Source organism: Erinaceus europaeus, chromosome 5 (assembly GCF_950295315.1).
Source record: "Erinaceus europaeus chromosome 5, mEriEur2.1, whole genome shotgun sequence".
NCBI classification, from domain to species: Eukaryota; Metazoa; Chordata; class Mammalia; order Eulipotyphla; family Erinaceidae; genus Erinaceus; species Erinaceus europaeus.
Genome location: NC_080166.1, coordinates 59,747,103 through 59,763,637, shown reverse-complemented (window position 1 = coordinate 59,763,637; position 16,535 = coordinate 59,747,103). Strand labels below are relative to the sequence as shown.

Genomic DNA, 16,535 nt, shown 5'->3' with positions numbered 1-16,535 from the left:
TGACTAAAGAAATGTTATGACTTGGATGAACTTTTGTCACTCTTTGTCTCGCCTTTGTTTTGTGGCCCTCCATAGAGCATTAAAATAGGCCCGGGTCAGGTAGTCGGGTGGTAGTGCAGTGGGTTAAGCGCAAGTGGCGCAAAGCGCAAGGACCAGTGAAAAGATCCCGGTTCCAGCCCCCGGCTCCCCACCTACACGAGGGTCGCTTCACAGGCAGTGAAGCAGATCTGCAGGTGTCTATCTTTCTCTCCCCTCTCTGTCTTCCCTTTCTCTCTCCATTTCTCTCTGTCCTATCCAATAACAATGGCATCAATAACAACAATAAAAATATTAGCAACAACAAGAGCAACAAAAATGGAAAAAATAGCCTCCAGGAGCAGTGGATTTGCAGTGTCAGCACCGAGTCCCAGCAATAACCCCAGAGGCAAAAAAAAAAAAAAAAAGGCCTGGATTCTTGGTGTAATCTGAGTATCCAGTAGTGACTGATTCAGAATTTGCCTCTCACTTCATTTAGTTAACTTTAAAAACACAAAAATTATAAACTAAGCATGAAAAATGTAGACCCATTTATGTATTGTGTTTTATTTCCTAAAAAAATTACTTTGTGGTTTACCAGAGCTAGTTTAATGTAACAAAGCACATAAAGTGAATTTCCAAGTCATTAATATTTCCCATCTCTGTAGGTTTTTGCACTTCACAGTGAAGAATTTTAACTGCTGATGCCAGAATGTTACGCAATGTTCAAGGGTTATCTCTTAACTCTGAAATATTCCCTGCACTGGTATCAAGTCTGAAAGTTTATAGATGGCGGAGATGGAACCTCAGAAAGAGGTAGACAGATATGTTAAACATTGACTGCTAGTCCGGTCTAAGAGACAAGGAAGAGAAATCAAGGCTTGATATCTTTTCTGCACATCCTAGCCACCACACTTGATAAAGTTTCTGTGTCACATGTGTGATAAACACAGTAGTCTGATCTACAAATAAATGAGACCACAGTGTTTGTTTGCTAACCTAACAATCTTTGCTCACACAGGCAACAAGGACAAAGCAATTCTTTTCTGAAAGTGCAAATGCCAGTTTGCCTTGCCCATTCAAAGCCTCTTTGGTGCCCCACTTGAGTTCTGGCTCCACTCGATTTAATAGGGTGCTGTTTACATAGTTATGGGCCACTTGCTAAGAATATAGGATAGAGGGCATAATTTAATTCTCAAACCCTTGCAATCATTTAATTCTCAGAACCTTTTTAAAAAAATTTCTTTATTGAGGAATTACTGTTTTACATTCGGCAGTAAATACAATAGTTTGTACATGCATAACATTTCTCAGTTTTCCACATAACAATAACCCCCACTAGGTCCTCTCTCATCCTTCTTGGATCTGTATTCTCCTCACCCACCCACCCCAAAATCTTTTACTTTGGTGCAATACACCAATTCCAATTCAGGTTCTACTTGTGTTTGCTTTTCTGTTCTTGTTTTTCATCTTCTGCCTGAGAGTGAGATCATCCTATATTCATCCTTCTGTTTCTGACTTATTTCACTTAACATGAATTTTTCAAGGGCCATCCAAGATGGGCTGCAAACAGTGAAGTCACCATTTTTCATAGCTGAGTAGTATTCCATTGTGTATACAGACCACAACTTGCTCAGCCACTCATCTGTTGTTGGCCACCTGAGTTGCATACAGGTTTTGGCTATTACAAATTGTGCTACTAAGAACATATGTGTACACAGATCTTTTGGATGGGTGTGTTGGGTTCCTTAGGATATATCCCCAGGAGAGGAATTGCAGGATCATAGGGTAGGTCCATTCCCTTTTTTCCTTTTGTTGCCCTTGTTGTTGTAGCCTTGTTGTGGTTATTATTGTTGTTGATGTCATTCATTTTTTGGATAGGACAGAGAGAAATGGAGAGAGGAGGGGAAGACAGAGATGGGGAGAGAAAGATAGACACCTGCAGACCTGCTTTACCGCCTGTGAAGCGACTCCCCTGCATGTGTAGGGCCGGGGGCTCCAACTGGGGTCCTTATGCCAGTCCTTGTGCTTTGCGCCATGTGCGCTTAACCCGCTGCACTACTGCCCAACCCCCAGGGTAGATCTATTTCTAGCCTTCTCTCAGAACCTTTTAAGAAGAAACCAGTCAGACAAACAGATTTTCATAGATCATTCTAAATCTGAATTAGCTGTTGCATATGGAATGTGCAGTCTATTTCAAATCATGGTATTTGGAGAAATAATGATTTATAAGATAATAATTGTCACCTGAGTATAATTTCTTATCTCACTGTGTGATAAGAAATTGTACCACCCCTGCCTTTCTCTGCCCCTATCATGCACTGGGTCACCAATGCCCTGTCACCCTCCCCTAATTCTCCCCCTCACCCCTGCCTCCTTTAGCATCCTTAGCTCTGCTGCCTGAGACCACAGTGAGTCTAAGTTTCAGCCTGTTCTTTGTGTTACCTTTCCTTTTTGTCTACAGGCCCACCTATGAGTGAGGCCATCTTCTAGCTTATCTCACTTAACACAAACTCACTCTTTAAAATCATATAATGCTCAAGCACTGAGAAGAAAGATTACAATGAGAGGGGCTGGGTGAGTGTACCTGATTGGGTGCACATGCTATAGGGCTCAAAGTTGTGGGTTCAAGTCTCCCAGCCCCAGTTTGCAGGAGGAAAGCATCATGAGTGATGAAGCAATACCACAGCTCTCTCTCTCTCTCTCTCTCTCTCTCTCCCTCTCACCATATGTATAGCCCTAATCCCTCTCGATTTCTGTCTCCATCCAATAAATAAATAAAATATATTTTACGAGAGTCGGGTGGTAGCACAGCGGGTTAAGCGCAGGTGGCACAAAGTGCAAGGACCAGTGTAGGGATCCCAGTTCGAGCCCCCGGGTCCCTACCTGTGGGGGAGTCGCTTCACAGGTGGTGAAACAGGTCTGCAGGTGTCTATCTTTCTCTCCCCCTCTCTGTCTTCCCCTCCTCTCTCCATTTCTCTCTGTCCTATACAATAACAACAACATCAATAACAATAATAATAACTACAACAATAAAACAACAAGGGCAGCAAAAGGGAATAAATAAATATAAAAATATTTTTTTTAAAAAGAAAGTCTTTAAAAAAATATGTTTTACAAAAGGGAAAGAGCCCCAATCAGTAAGAAGAGTACATGCAGTCATGGTTTTAAGTATTTGAGAACATGAAACATGAACATGAAACAACCAAGGCTTCCCAACCCACTACACTGACCTACACTGAATTCCTGCTGCACATTCAGTCAAGGTCACACAGCTCAACACTTGAATTTTCAAAACATTTATCTGAATATTTGCCTATACTTTCAATTAACAAAGCCATGAAAGCTAGATATAGACCAGGGCCCATGAGATAGAGCATGTGCCCATGTATCCATAAGTTTGGAGAAAATAGATACCTTAAAGTAAAAGTGTACAACAGTTTGCAGGGACTCAATAAGTGCAGCCAGCAGGTAGAAAGCGACCCCCACCCAAAAAAAAGACACCATAATGTACTTCCTCAAATAGTTTGTACTTAGACCTAGATACTCTCCTCCCCTACTTCCTATCTTATTTCCCTCAGTCACTCTAAGGCTAACCTTGTCAGATAAAGTAAGGACTACAGAAGTTGAATAACGATAACAGACTGGCATACTTTAATGATGGCCCTTTTGGTCACTACCAGGCCACTCCATCATCCAGGGCCCTTCAGGGAATCCTAGGATTCCCACATAGACATGATGGGCTGAGACCTCTAACAGATCCCTCTCTCCACCATCACTGGTCATCTCTATCAGGAACAGCATCATGGATCCTCTCGTGGGCCTCTACAGGACACTGCCCTCAATGTGAAACAAAATTGTAAAACAAAAAAAAAAAAAAAAAACGCTCCACTCTCCAAAGGAAGGCTGGGTCAACATACTCTGCCACTCAAGGAAGACGGGTCCTGAAATGAGTGATTCAGTTTCATTCTTCTGCATGTTGCAATCCATTTTTTTTCAACACCATTTGTTGAAAAGACTCTGCTTTCCCCATTTAATAGTCTGGGCACCTTTGTCAAAGATTAGATGCCCACAAGTGTGGGGGCTTCCTTGCAGGCTTTCAGTTCTATTCCACTGGTTAGTGTGTCTATTCATGTTCAAGTACCAAGCAGTTTTGATGACAATGCCCTATAATACAATTTGAGATCTGGGAGTGTGATGCCTCCAGTTCTGTTCCTTTTTTACAAGATTGTTTTGGAAATTATAGGTCTTTTCTTGTTCCAGATAAACATTTACAGCATTTGTTCTATTCTCCTAAAATGTGGTTGGGATCTTGATGGAGATAGCAGTAAATTTGTAATGGTTCTGGGTAGTATATTGATTTTGATTATGTTAATTCTTCCAACCCATGAACATGGAATGTCTTTCCACTTATTTGTGTTTTTTTCAATTTCCTTGAGTAGTGACTCATAATCTTCAGTATACAAATCTTTCACTTCTTTGGTTAGATTTATTCCTAGACATTTGATGGTTTTTGTTGCTATAGTAAAAGGAACTGATTTCTAGATTTCAACTTCTTCTAACTTAAGTGTTTGCATAGAGGAATGCCACTGACTTTTGAATGTTAATTTTGTAGCCTGACACCTTACTGTATTCCCTGATGATTTCCAAAAGCTTCTTACTGGATTCTATATGTTTTTCTATGTATACTAGCATGTCATATGCAAATAGGGAGAGTTTGACTTCTCTTCTAAATCTGTATCCCTTTAATTCCTTGCTCCTGCCTGATTGCTATGGCAAGAACTTCCAATACTATGTTGAATAATAATGGTGATAGTGGGCAGCCCTGCCTTGTACCTGATCTGAGGGGAAATACTTTCAGTTTTTCACCATTGAGTATGATGTTGGCTGTAGATTTGCTATATATAGACTCCACTATCTTCAGGAATTTTTCATCTATTCCCATTTTTTGTAGTGTTTTGATAATAAAGGGATGTTATATTTTGTCAAAAGCTTTCTCTGCATCTATTGATATGACTGTGGTTTTTTGGTCTTGCTTTTATTTATGTAGTGGATCACGTTGATTGATTTATGTATATTAAACCAACCTTGCACCCCTGAGAAAAACCCCACTTGGTAATATACTGCTGTATCCCATTAGCTACAATTTTGTTCAATATTTAGCATCTATGTTCATCAGAGATATTGGTATGTTGTTTCCTTGTTTGATTGTGTCCCTGTATGCTTTTGGTATCAGAGTGATGTTGGCTTCATAGAAGCTGGAAGGAAGTATTCCTGTGTCTTCAATCTTCTGGAAGACTTTTAAAAGTAATTAGTTCTTCTTTGAAGGTTTTATAGAATTCATTTGTAAAACCATCTGGTCCAGGACTTTTATTCTTGGGAAGGTTTTGATAACTATTTCAATTTCATTAGCTGTGATTGGCCTGTTCGTATTATCCTCTTTATTTAATTTTGGAAGTTTGTAGGTATCTAGTTGATTCTTTCAACTGTTGTTTGTCTCAGAAAATTTTTAAGTCTCCATCTAGTCTGAATGACAGTCTGGCAGAATACAATAGTTTTGGTTGAAAGCCTTTCTCATTGAGCACTCGACAGATGTCTTGCCATTCTCTTCTGGCTCATAGTGTTTGTGTGGAGAAATCTGCTGCTAATCTTATGTGTTTTCTTCTGTAGGTAACTCTTTGTTTTTCTCTTTCAGCCTTCTGGAATCTTTCTTTATCCCTATTCCTTTCTATTCTAAATATGATGTGTCTTGGTATCTTTAACTCTGGTTTCATTCTGTTTGGGACTCTATGGCCTTCTTGAAGCTTTATGTCTTTGATGTTGTCTAGACTAGAGAAATTCTCAGCTATTTGTCCTGAAGAATGTTTTTTTCCCTTCCCTCTCTTTCTTACTCTAGTAAGCCAATAATGTGCATATGATTTCTTTTTAATTCATCCCATAGGTCTCTGTTGTTGTTTTCAGTATCTCTTAATCTCTTTTTGAGATCTCTTACTTCTTTTTTAGTTGTCTCTAATTCATCCTCGATCTTGCTAATTCTGTCGTCAGCCACATTTATTCCATTCTCTCTCCCTTCTACTGTTTTCTGGAGTTCATCTATTTTGTTCCCCTGTTCTGATACTGTTTTAGCTTGTTCAGCTAGTTGTGTTCTTAGCTCAGCTATTTCAGCTTTCAGCTCTCTAATAACCTTGAGATAATTAGTGTTTTCTTCCAGAGTCTCACTTGTTGTTTCTGCATTTCTGATGACAATTCTTTCAAACTCTTTACTAACTCCTGTGACTGTCTCCTTAACAAGCGTTTGGATGTTGACCTCACTATTTTGTGGTTCACCCTTTGTGGGGCTTTTAGCTGGACTCTTGTCCTGGTTCATTTCTCCAATATTCTTCTTGTTGGTTTAACCCTTCTATATAGTATGTTATCAGGTCCCTTTCATAGTACTTTTCAAATTACTGGTCACTATTAACTGGATTGACTTGTGTTTAAGTAAGGTACTTAAAGGGTTCACAGTTGTGGAAATTGACAAAATTAACAATAAAAACAACAAGGGCTACAAAAGAGAAAATAAATATAATTTTTTAAAATCATAATTACTACCAGAGACAGAGTAACACAAAATCATTTTTTCTTTAAACGCAGCAAGTTTTCAAGAACAAAACAGTGTTAACTTAGTAGTGCAGGGGAGAGTCTAATGGACAGTAGCAACACCACAGAATGAGTCACAATGTCTAAACTCAAAGGTAAACCACACAAGATACAAGAGCCAAGATAAACAACTCTGAGCCACTCATTTCCTTCTTTGTCATCTCAGCTAATTCCCTTCCGTATTATATAGTCATTAATCAAGAAAGCACTACACATTTTCAACCTGATGGTCCATGTGAAGCTCTTGGAACTGTGTTGACTGGGAAATTTCTAAAGTAAACATTTCTAAGCAAATACTCTATCTCCTCACAATTTCTAGGCATATAGTCTTATTACCTACAGGATCATACTCACAGAAAATCATCCCTTATGTTCCCGTTAAAAGTGCCACACAGACCTAGGGTTCTTCTTTTCCAGGCACTGGTGAGCTGGATATAAATTCTTTCCCCATCTATTGCAAACAGAATCTTCAAACCAAAAGTCGTCTTTAGAAGAATGAATAAGGATGACAGTGTTTGAATTTCTACCAGTCCTGCAGAAAGAGAATACATATAAATTAGACTTATGGTTTACAGACAATATTCTGAAAATTCTAGAACAATATCAAGACTAATTTTTTAAATTCAAAGCCAGGTCTTTTTATTTATTTATTTCCTTTTGTTGCCCTTGTTGTTTTATTGTTGAAGTTATTATTGTTGTTGTTATTATTGATGTCGTCATTGTTGGATAGGACAGAAAGAAATGGAGAGAGGAGGGGAAGACAGAGGAGGGAGAGAAAGACACCTGCAGACCTGCTTTGCTGCCTGTGAAGCAACTCCCCTGCAGGTGGGGAGCTGGGGGCTCAAACCAGAATCCTTATGCTGGTCCTTGCACTTTGCACCACTCACGCTTAACATGCTGTGCTACCGCCCGACTCCCTCAAGACTCCTATTTTAAAAGGACATGGGAGCTGGGCAGTGGCACACCTGGTTGAGCGCACATGTTATAGTGCACAAGAACCCAGGTTCAACCCCAGCTCCCACCTGTAGGTGGAAAGCTTTGCATGTGAAGCAGGCTGCAAGTGTCTATCTGTCTCCATCTCTATCTTCTCCTTCCTTTTCAATTTCTGGCCACCTCTATCTGATAAATAAGATAATTTTAAAAAATTGGAAACTTCCCTGACTGTATCTGTAAACTCCTTTCCAGGGCTAGGTACACTGCTCTCATTAGAACCTCACAGTATCTATGCACTTTCTACTGTGTACACTTAACCCAGCACATCACCACCCAGTTCAAAGTGCACCTTTAATGTTCTTTCTTACCGTTCAGGTTGAAGCCTTGGTTAGGACTCGTGAAGACCTGTCCTCCCCAACTGAGGGTCACTTGCTTGTTAAAATCATCTTCCATGATGAGTGTGATAGACTGAAGGCAGACCAAGCTAAGGTTCTGTGAAAATCAAGCAATCCATTTTAAAAAAGGAGAAAGTGACAGCTAATTCTGTTTTCTGCTTCCCCTTCCCTCAGTGTCTTTCTTCAATTCAGTTTTAGTATAGCCATAGGCCTTTTGGAATATAACTAAAATATATCTACTCGCTATCCACAAATTGGAGACCCTCCCAACTCTTCATCTGCACTATTCCAGCCTTTAGGTTCATGATTGGTCAATAATTTATTTGGTTTTGTATGTTAACTCTTTTCAGCCACCAGGTTCCAGATGCCAGCATAATGCCAACCAGACTTCCCTGAATAGATGACCCTACCAATGTGCCCTAGATCCCCGTTTCCCCAAAACCCTGCCCAACTAGAGAAAGAGAGAGACAGGCTGGGAGTATGGATCAACCTGTCAACACTCATGTTCATCAAGGAAGCAATTACAGAAGCCAGACCTCCTGCTCCCCATAATGACCCAGGTCCATACTCCCAAAGGGATAAAGAATAGGAAGGCTATCAGGGGAGGGGATGGGATACAGAGTTCTGGTGGTGGGAACTGTATGGAGTTGTACCCCTCTTATCCTATGGTTTTGTCAGTGTTTCCTTTTTAAAAAAATATTTATTTATTCCTTTGTGTTGCCCTTGTTGTTTTATTTTTGTTATTGATGTCATTGTTGTTGGATAGACAGAGAGAAATGGAGAGAGGAGAGGAGGGGACAGAGAGGGGGCAAGAAAGATAGACACCTGAAGATCTGCTTCACTGCCTGTGAAGTGACTCCCCTGCAGGTGGGGAGCCGGGGGCTCGAACCAGGATCCTTATGCTGGTCCTTTGTGCCACCTATGCTTAATCCGCTGTGCTACCACCCAACTCCCCAGTGTTTCCTTTTTATAAATAAGAAAAAGAAGAAGCATAAGTTGATGTTAGCTCTATGAGGTCAGCAGAACCCTCGGACTTTCCAGATGTGCTAGCTGTGCCATGTAGGGGAGGGGATGGGTCTGGTGATTTAGGGTGCCCAGAGAACATCCAATAAAAACCCATTTGACTGTTGAAAAAAATGAGAAAGCTCTATACACACAGAGAAGAGGTAAAGGTGTAATAACTACAGGAAGTTTAGGGAGAGAAAGGAAAAATAATGTACATAAGTAAGACTTTATTTCTGGTATGTAAAAAGGCTTGAGCATAAGCGACATAAAGTAGGTATGAAATCCATCCTCTATAACCCTGTATTTTATAAAAATATATATTTACATACTGTCTTAAAAGTAGTGTGTGCATATATTTCACATGGTACTTAAATTAAAAAGTTTTAATAAATGTCAATAAATATTTTGCATATTACAAAAAATGCCTGTTCAGATTAATTTAGCTGACAGATTAGATTTAAAAAAATTCAAGAATACAAAAAAAAAACCACAAAGGGAATTGGGATTTTCAGCAGAAGGTTTCAAATTCCAGTGTATTGCAATAAGAAAAATACAATTGAAAAATATCAAATGTCATAGTTCAGAAATGTTATTGGAAATAAAGTTGTACTGGAATAAGCTAGACAATTAAGTATGTGTGCAATATACTGACTAACTTAGAAAGATAAAAATTCTCGGTATCTGTTTACAAATAATTGATGTGTCATGTGAAGAACAAAAAACCAAAATGTTAAAATTAAAAAAACAAATGTTCAGGATGCTCTCAAATTTATGACATCTACGAGGATGATGAGAAACCAGTTCAATTATATAAAGGTAATCTCTTAAAAAAAACTCTTTAAAAGTAACCAGACATTTAAGAAATATACCTGTCTTAGAGATTGTGGAAATATACCCTGTGGCAATAAAAATTGTGTAAGTCAACACTGTCTCAGTAAACTGACATTAGAATTGAAATAGAAAAAAAAAACGTATACTGGCAGATAGCACTGTAAAAATGGAAACAAAAGGACTGGACAGTGTTACACTAGATAGAGTGCACACATTAACCCAGCACAAAGGCCTGTGTTCAAGCCCCTGGCCCACACCTGCAGAAAGCTTTACAAATTGTGAAACAGTGTGCTACAAGTCAGTCTCTCTCTCCCTCCCTCTCCCTCTTCTTCTCCCTCTCTCTCTCCCCTTTACCTGTCACTCTCTCTCTTTATCAAAGTAAAGAAAGGAAGGAAGGAAGGAAAGAAGGAAGAAAGAAGGAAGAGAGAGAGAAAGGAAGGAAGGGAGGGAGGGAGGAAAAAGAAAGAGTGATAAAATGACACTGGGAGCAGCGAATTCATCACTTATCAGACACGAGGACTCAGTGATAAACCTGGTGACAATAAAAATGAATAAATATATTTTTAACAAATAGAAATGGGGCCAGGTGGTGGCACACCTGATTAAGTGTGCTCACTGCAGTGCACAAGTATCTGGGTTCAAGCCCCTGGTCTCCACCTGCAGGGGGAAAGCTTCATAAGTGGTAAAGCAGGGATGCAAATGTCTCTCCCTCTCTACCTCCCCCTCCCCCCTCAATTTCTCTCTCTATCCAATAATAATAAATAGATTTATAAACTATTGAAATGCTCTGCCCCACTAGGGAAAGAAAGGCTGGGAATATGGATCGAACTGCCAACGCCCATGTTCAGCTAGGAAGCAATTACAGAAGCCAGACCTTCCACCTTCTGCATCCCATAATGACCCTGGGTCCATACTCCCAAAGGGATAAAGAATAGGGAAGCAGGGAGTTGGGCGGTAGCTCAGTGGACTCAGTACATGTGGCGCAAAGCGCAAGGACCAGCATAACGTTTTACATTCGACAGTAAATACAATAGTTTGTACATGCATAACATTTCCCAGTCTTCCACATAACAATACAACCCCCACTAGGTTCTATGTCATCCTTCTTGGACCTGTATTCTCTCCCCCCAACCCACCCACCCCAAACTCTCACTCTTTTACTTTGGTGCAATACGCCAATTCCAGTTCAGGTTCTACTTGTGTCTTGTGTTTGTTCTTCTGATCTTTTTTTTTTTTTCCAACTTCTGCCTGAGAGTGAGATCATCCCATATTCATCCTTCTGTTTCTGACCCTAGTTTTTTTTTAAATTTTATTAGTGATTTAATATTGATTTACAAAATTAGATATCAACAAGGGTATAATTCCACAACGTTCACAGTGTCAGAGTTCTGTGTCCCCATCCCCGCGTTTGTAAGCTACAGCAGTTCTCCTAATATTGCAGATGTGGATTAACTATTATTTCTATAATTATCTGTTTATACTGTGCATACATATATATGTATGTATATATATGTGTGCCTTTAAAAAAAATTCGCATCTTCTCTTCCTTTCCAAGCTACACATAACCCTATTACTATATCCAAATGTCCTCCCCTTTTTTCTTCTCTCCTCTCTCCAGGTTCTGATGCAGCTGGGAGTTCAGAGCCCTCTTATCTTTGTCCTCCCATCACTTCTCTCCCACTAGAAGCATGGGTCAAAGTTATTTCTGAGGTGCAGAAGGTAGGAGTTCTCTGATGATGTCCTAGTTCTGAAGTGAGTGACTGTGCCTCTCCATGTTAACCTCTCCTAATTTAGATAGGTAGGAAGTTTGAGCAAAAGGCCAAATGAGTATTGTTCTGGCTTACCTGCTCACAGGGAGCTTTCTGCAAAGTAACTGTGAATCTGTCTTTTCCAGTTCCTTTCACAAGGATGTACTGGCACATTCCAATGAAAGAATAATGTCGGCCGTCAAACGTCGTGAAATGAGAATCACCAACGACAGAGCATTGAACTACCGATACAAGAAGGGCAAGAAGAGACACACAGAAGGAGGAAGAGTAAGAAGAAATCATGTGAATTCCTAAAAGCAAGAGGGAACCTTGAGGTACCTAATCATGCATTTAAAATGTTGGCCTGACACATTTATTCAATTACATTATATAGCACATCTGAATATTTTAAACTTTAGAATGTCTATTTCATGCTTTTTGTCAACTTTCCTTTCTCAAAACTATATAAGTACTATTTAAAATCATCTAAGAATCATCAGCCTCCCTATTTCCATATGCTCTAAATACCCAGATATGCAGGTCACTACTTTCTTGTATTTATGCCTTCATTTTATCCTCCGCAACTTAAAGAAAACTGAAATATTTTCTTTAAAGGTATTTTAAAGGGCCGGAGTGGTGGCGCACCTGGTTGAGTGAACATGTTACAGTGCACAAGGACCCAGGTTCGATCCCCTGGTCCCCACCTGTAGGGGTAAAATTTCACAAGTGGTGAAGCAGGACTGCAGGTGTCTCTCTGTCTCCTTCCCTCTCTATCACGCTGTTCCATCTCGATTTCTACCCATCTCTATCCAATAAATAAAAAAGTAAATAAATATTTTTAAAAAGTTACCTGGGCAATCGTGTTCAGTGCAGTTCCAAACTCCACCAACACAAACACTAAATGAAATTATAAAAATATTAATCCACCTGTCTAGGCTCCTGTTGCTTGCATGAATACAATGATTAATATACCAACACTCATCAATTCATAGCCATAGAATAATCTGATTGTAAATACACATGCTAGTGTTCAATTAGCTAGAAAATGTGGGTATTTAAACCCCTAAGTGTTATACATCATACTCAAAAATCACTAAAGATGACATAGAGGAAATATATATATATATATATATATATATATATATATATAATTAAGAACAAAAATGGCTTTTTCGTTTTTATTTTGCCTCCAGGGTTATCTTCACAAATCCACTGCTCCTGGCAGCCACTTTTTCTTTCTTTTTTTTTTTTTTTTGACAGGACAGAGAGAAGTTGAGAGGGGAGGGGGAGATAGAGAGGGAGAGAGACAGAGAGATACCTGCAGACCTGATTCACTGCTTGTGAAGCTTCTTCCCTGCAGATGGGGAGCCAGGGCTTGAACCCAGGTCCTTGAGTGTGTTCTTACACTTAGTACTATGTGCACTTAACTGGCCTGGCCTCCAAACAAAAATGTTAATCAAGCAGAGAACTTGTTTTATATGCCTCTCTCATTGCTTAAATTGAAAAAAATACTGCCTGGCTGGGAGTATGGATCGACCCGTCAATGTCCATGTTCAGTGGGGAAGCAATTACAGAAGCCAGACCTTCCACCTTCTGCATCCCACAATGACCTTGGGTCCATACTCCCAGAGGGATAAAGAATTAGAAAGCTATCAGGGGAGGGGATGGGGTATGAAGTTCTGGTGGTGGGAATTGTGTGGAGTTGTACCCCTCTTATCCTATGGCTTTGTCAGTGTTTCCTTTTTATAAATAAAAAAATAATAAATAAAAATAACAAAAAAATACTGCCTATATAGCTAGAGAAATATGTAGTCAAGATTAGTAAGTTAACTCATCTACAAATTAAGAAAGTTAAATTAGTAAATTAATTCATCTACCGATTAATTTGTAGAGAATAAAGAGTGAGGAGCAAGGTCTCTTCTGTAAGATTCATTCTGCTTTATACTCTCAAAAGGAAGAACTCCCAGCCAGTCTCTAATAATGTGGCGAGTCATCATTTGAATTTCATGCAAGCCTCTGTGTCTTTTTAGAACTCTCCTCGTAGGTTTTTATAATTGTCTTAGTTTAATAAGAAATTGTGAATGTGCTGGGAAATTGTGCCAATGCAGTCACATCTGCCATGTTGTCCCCTCAGGCTACTGCTAGTTCCCGCGAGAGTTGGGACATTCTCGGAGTGCCTGTTCAGCCATGTTGTGCCCTCAGGACATTGTCTATATCCCCGCCATATCTGGAGTGTTCTGGTTACTCCTCCCCCGCTCCCATTCTCACGAGAGTTATCATCCTGTCCTGGAGTGCTATGGTTACTCCTCCCCCTTCCCATTCTCACGAAAGCTACTCCTATAAAAACCCTTCGTTTTCTGCACCTCGCTCTCTTGCCGATGCTCCACTCTGGTGTTCAGACGCAGGAAAGGTTACTGCGTGAGGCGGCCATTTTCTCTACCTCCACGTGGCCCAACCTGCTTCTCTAACACCCAACTCTGAGGTGCCAGCGTGAATAAAGATTTGTGTTTCCTCTTTGCTCCGGACCCTCTCTCTCTCTTCTCTGCGGCCCACGCACTACAACATCTGGCTCTACAACATGAATGTTTCTCATACAGGCACAGATGAAAACATGGAGAGACACAGTTTTAAAAATATTCAGTTTAGAAGATCAGAGGCACCATCTATTTCTAAGGATAAAAACCTATGTGAATCAGTGACTGACAACAGTAGGGTGTGGGGGGGAGCAGTGGTGCACCTGGTTGAGCACACACACTACACTGCACAAAGACTCAGGTTCAAGCCCCTGCTCTCCACATACAGGAGGGGGTGGCTTTATGAGTGGTGAAGAAGGTCGGAAGGTATCTCTCCTTTTTTCTCTCTCTCTCTACCTACTCCTCCCCTCTCAATTTCTCTCTGTCCTGTGAAATAAAACAAGAGAGGAAAAAAAAGACAGAAAAAATGGCCTCTGGGACCTTATAGTGCAGGCACCAAGCCCCTTATGGCAATAACTCTTATGGCAATAATACAAACAAACAAACAAACAAACAAAAAGAAATATAAGGGAATGTCATGAGCTTATTGCATAGGTATACTATTTTCTGGGGTTATCAAGGAACGTGAGAAGAACTATATTATTTTATATGTGTATCCCCCCAATGACCAGTAACAGTTTTAAATTAAATGCAAACTATTTCTTAGAAATTTTGGAAGCGAACGAGTAATAATCACACTCCATTGAGTGCTGGGAAATAGTGCAGATGCAGTCACATCTGCCATGTTGCCCCCTCAGGCTATTGCTGGTTCCCACGAGAGTTGGGACATTCTCAGAGAGCCTGTTCTGCCATGTTGTGGCCTCAGGGCATTGTCAATTCCCTGTGATAGTTGGAGTGCTTTGGTTACTCCTCCCCCTTCCCATTCCTGCGGGAGTGATTATCCTACCCTGGAGTGCTGTGGTTACTCCTCCCCATTCTCATTCTCACTAGAACTATTCCCATAAAAGCCCTTCTTCTTCGCAGCTCACTCTCTTGCCCACCTTTCACTTTGATGATTAGACGCAGGGAAGGTTGCTGTGCTAGGCGGCCATTTTTGCTACCTCCACATGGCCCAAACTGCTGTTCTCTCACCCAACTCTGAGGTGACAGCACAAATAAAGGATTGAGTTCCCTTTCTGCTCCAAACCTCCTTTTTCTGTGTCCCGCCACCGCAAGTGACAATTGAGCATATGCCATGGTCAAGCTGTCAACTATCCAAGCATGCAAAAATAATTTCCTGTACATTTATCACATACCATTCAGTACACTCTTGTTCAATTTTTGAGCCAACTGCATAGGCTAATCCATGAAAATTACATGGACAATTTTCCAAGGAGATGCAAGTCCCATTTTCCATGATGAGGCCTATTGAAGAAAAATATAATTCAAATTCATTTTAAAAAATGAAGGAGGAGAACGAGAAGCAGAAGGAGGAGAAAGTGGAGGGAGAGGAGGTTGCATTCATTTACTATAGTGATTAAACTTCTATTGAACTCTTGCTTGTACTAAGAACTAGAAATTTAAATTCCTTTACTTTAGGGTTTGTTATTAATGCCAAGCTCTGTCTTGTTTTTTTTTTTTCAACTATTTTATGCCATATCATGTCATCAAAACTTATTAAAAATGGCAGCTGAAGTCTCTCTTGGGCTTTGTGATGATTATGGTGGTTGGGGTTGGGGTGGGGAGTTTAGAATCTTAGTGGAGGACATGGTGACACACACTATGCCGAAGTGTGGCGCGATGTCTCTGTAACACTCTTGCAGTGCTGGAAACTGCTGTTAAAGCACCACTATAAATGAAAACTAACAAGAAGAAAAGCACAATACATAAACACACACACACACACACACACACACACACACCACCTAGTACAACGGCACTACGTTTGTATTTCTCTCTCCTGAGTAAAGGCAGCTAAGGCAGAATGTAGGCCAACTGTACTCCATTTAGTAGATCTCTGCCCACAGAAAGACATTTCACACAAAGGAAGCCTTGACTTAAACTGTGAAGCCTGAATTTAGATCCTGGTGCAAATTCTTTATCTCATCATGGACTAGAAACGGACATGTCAGGTGTGGCCCTGGCCCCCAGCTCATGCTTTAGATGGCACTGACAGTGCACTGAAGTCAACAAACGTGGCTCTGCACTGTCCTCGTGCAGATCAAGTCCAGGATGGTGGAGAAGGCATCACATCTCTTCATAATTTGTAAAGGTAAAAAGGGTCAAGTGTATCCTTAGTGCTCCTTATATTTACCTATCATGGGGACAGCTGGTGGCATACCTGGTTGAGCATACATGTTACAATGCACATGGGGCTGGGTTTGAGCCCCTTGTCCTGACCTGCAGAAGGAAAGTTTTGCGAGTAGTGAAGCAGGGCTGCAGGTGCCTTACCTCTGTCTCTCTCCCTCTCTATCTCCCCCTTTCCTCTCAATTTCTGGCTGTCTGTAGCCAATAAA

General features: G+C 40.4%; 1 protein-coding gene and 1 long non-coding RNA gene across 4 annotated transcripts in view; one reads left to right on the top strand and one right to left on the bottom strand.

Moving 5' to 3' along the window:
- LOC132538615 (uncharacterized) overlaps positions 1–16,535 on the top strand; it is a 720,469-nt gene that overhangs the window by 465,185 nt on the left and 238,749 nt on the right. The gene's annotated exons all lie outside the window — the stretch shown is intronic.
- Positions 1–16,535, bottom strand: part of OTOGL (otogelin like) — a 188,069-nt gene that overhangs the window by 130,184 nt on the left and 41,350 nt on the right. For both annotated transcript variants that reach the window (XM_007525648.2, XM_007525649.2), the window contains exons 13-17: positions 15,336–15,444; positions 12,417–12,463; positions 11,663–11,808; positions 7,956–8,079; positions 7,009–7,186 (exon numbers count right to left, since the gene is read on the bottom strand). In XM_007525648.2, the coding sequence (XP_007525710.2) occupies positions 7,009–7,186; positions 7,956–8,079; positions 11,663–11,808; positions 12,417–12,463; positions 15,336–15,444 (604 nt within the window). The remainder of the gene's footprint in view (positions 1–7,008; positions 7,187–7,955; positions 8,080–11,662; positions 11,809–12,416; positions 12,464–15,335; positions 15,445–16,535) is intronic.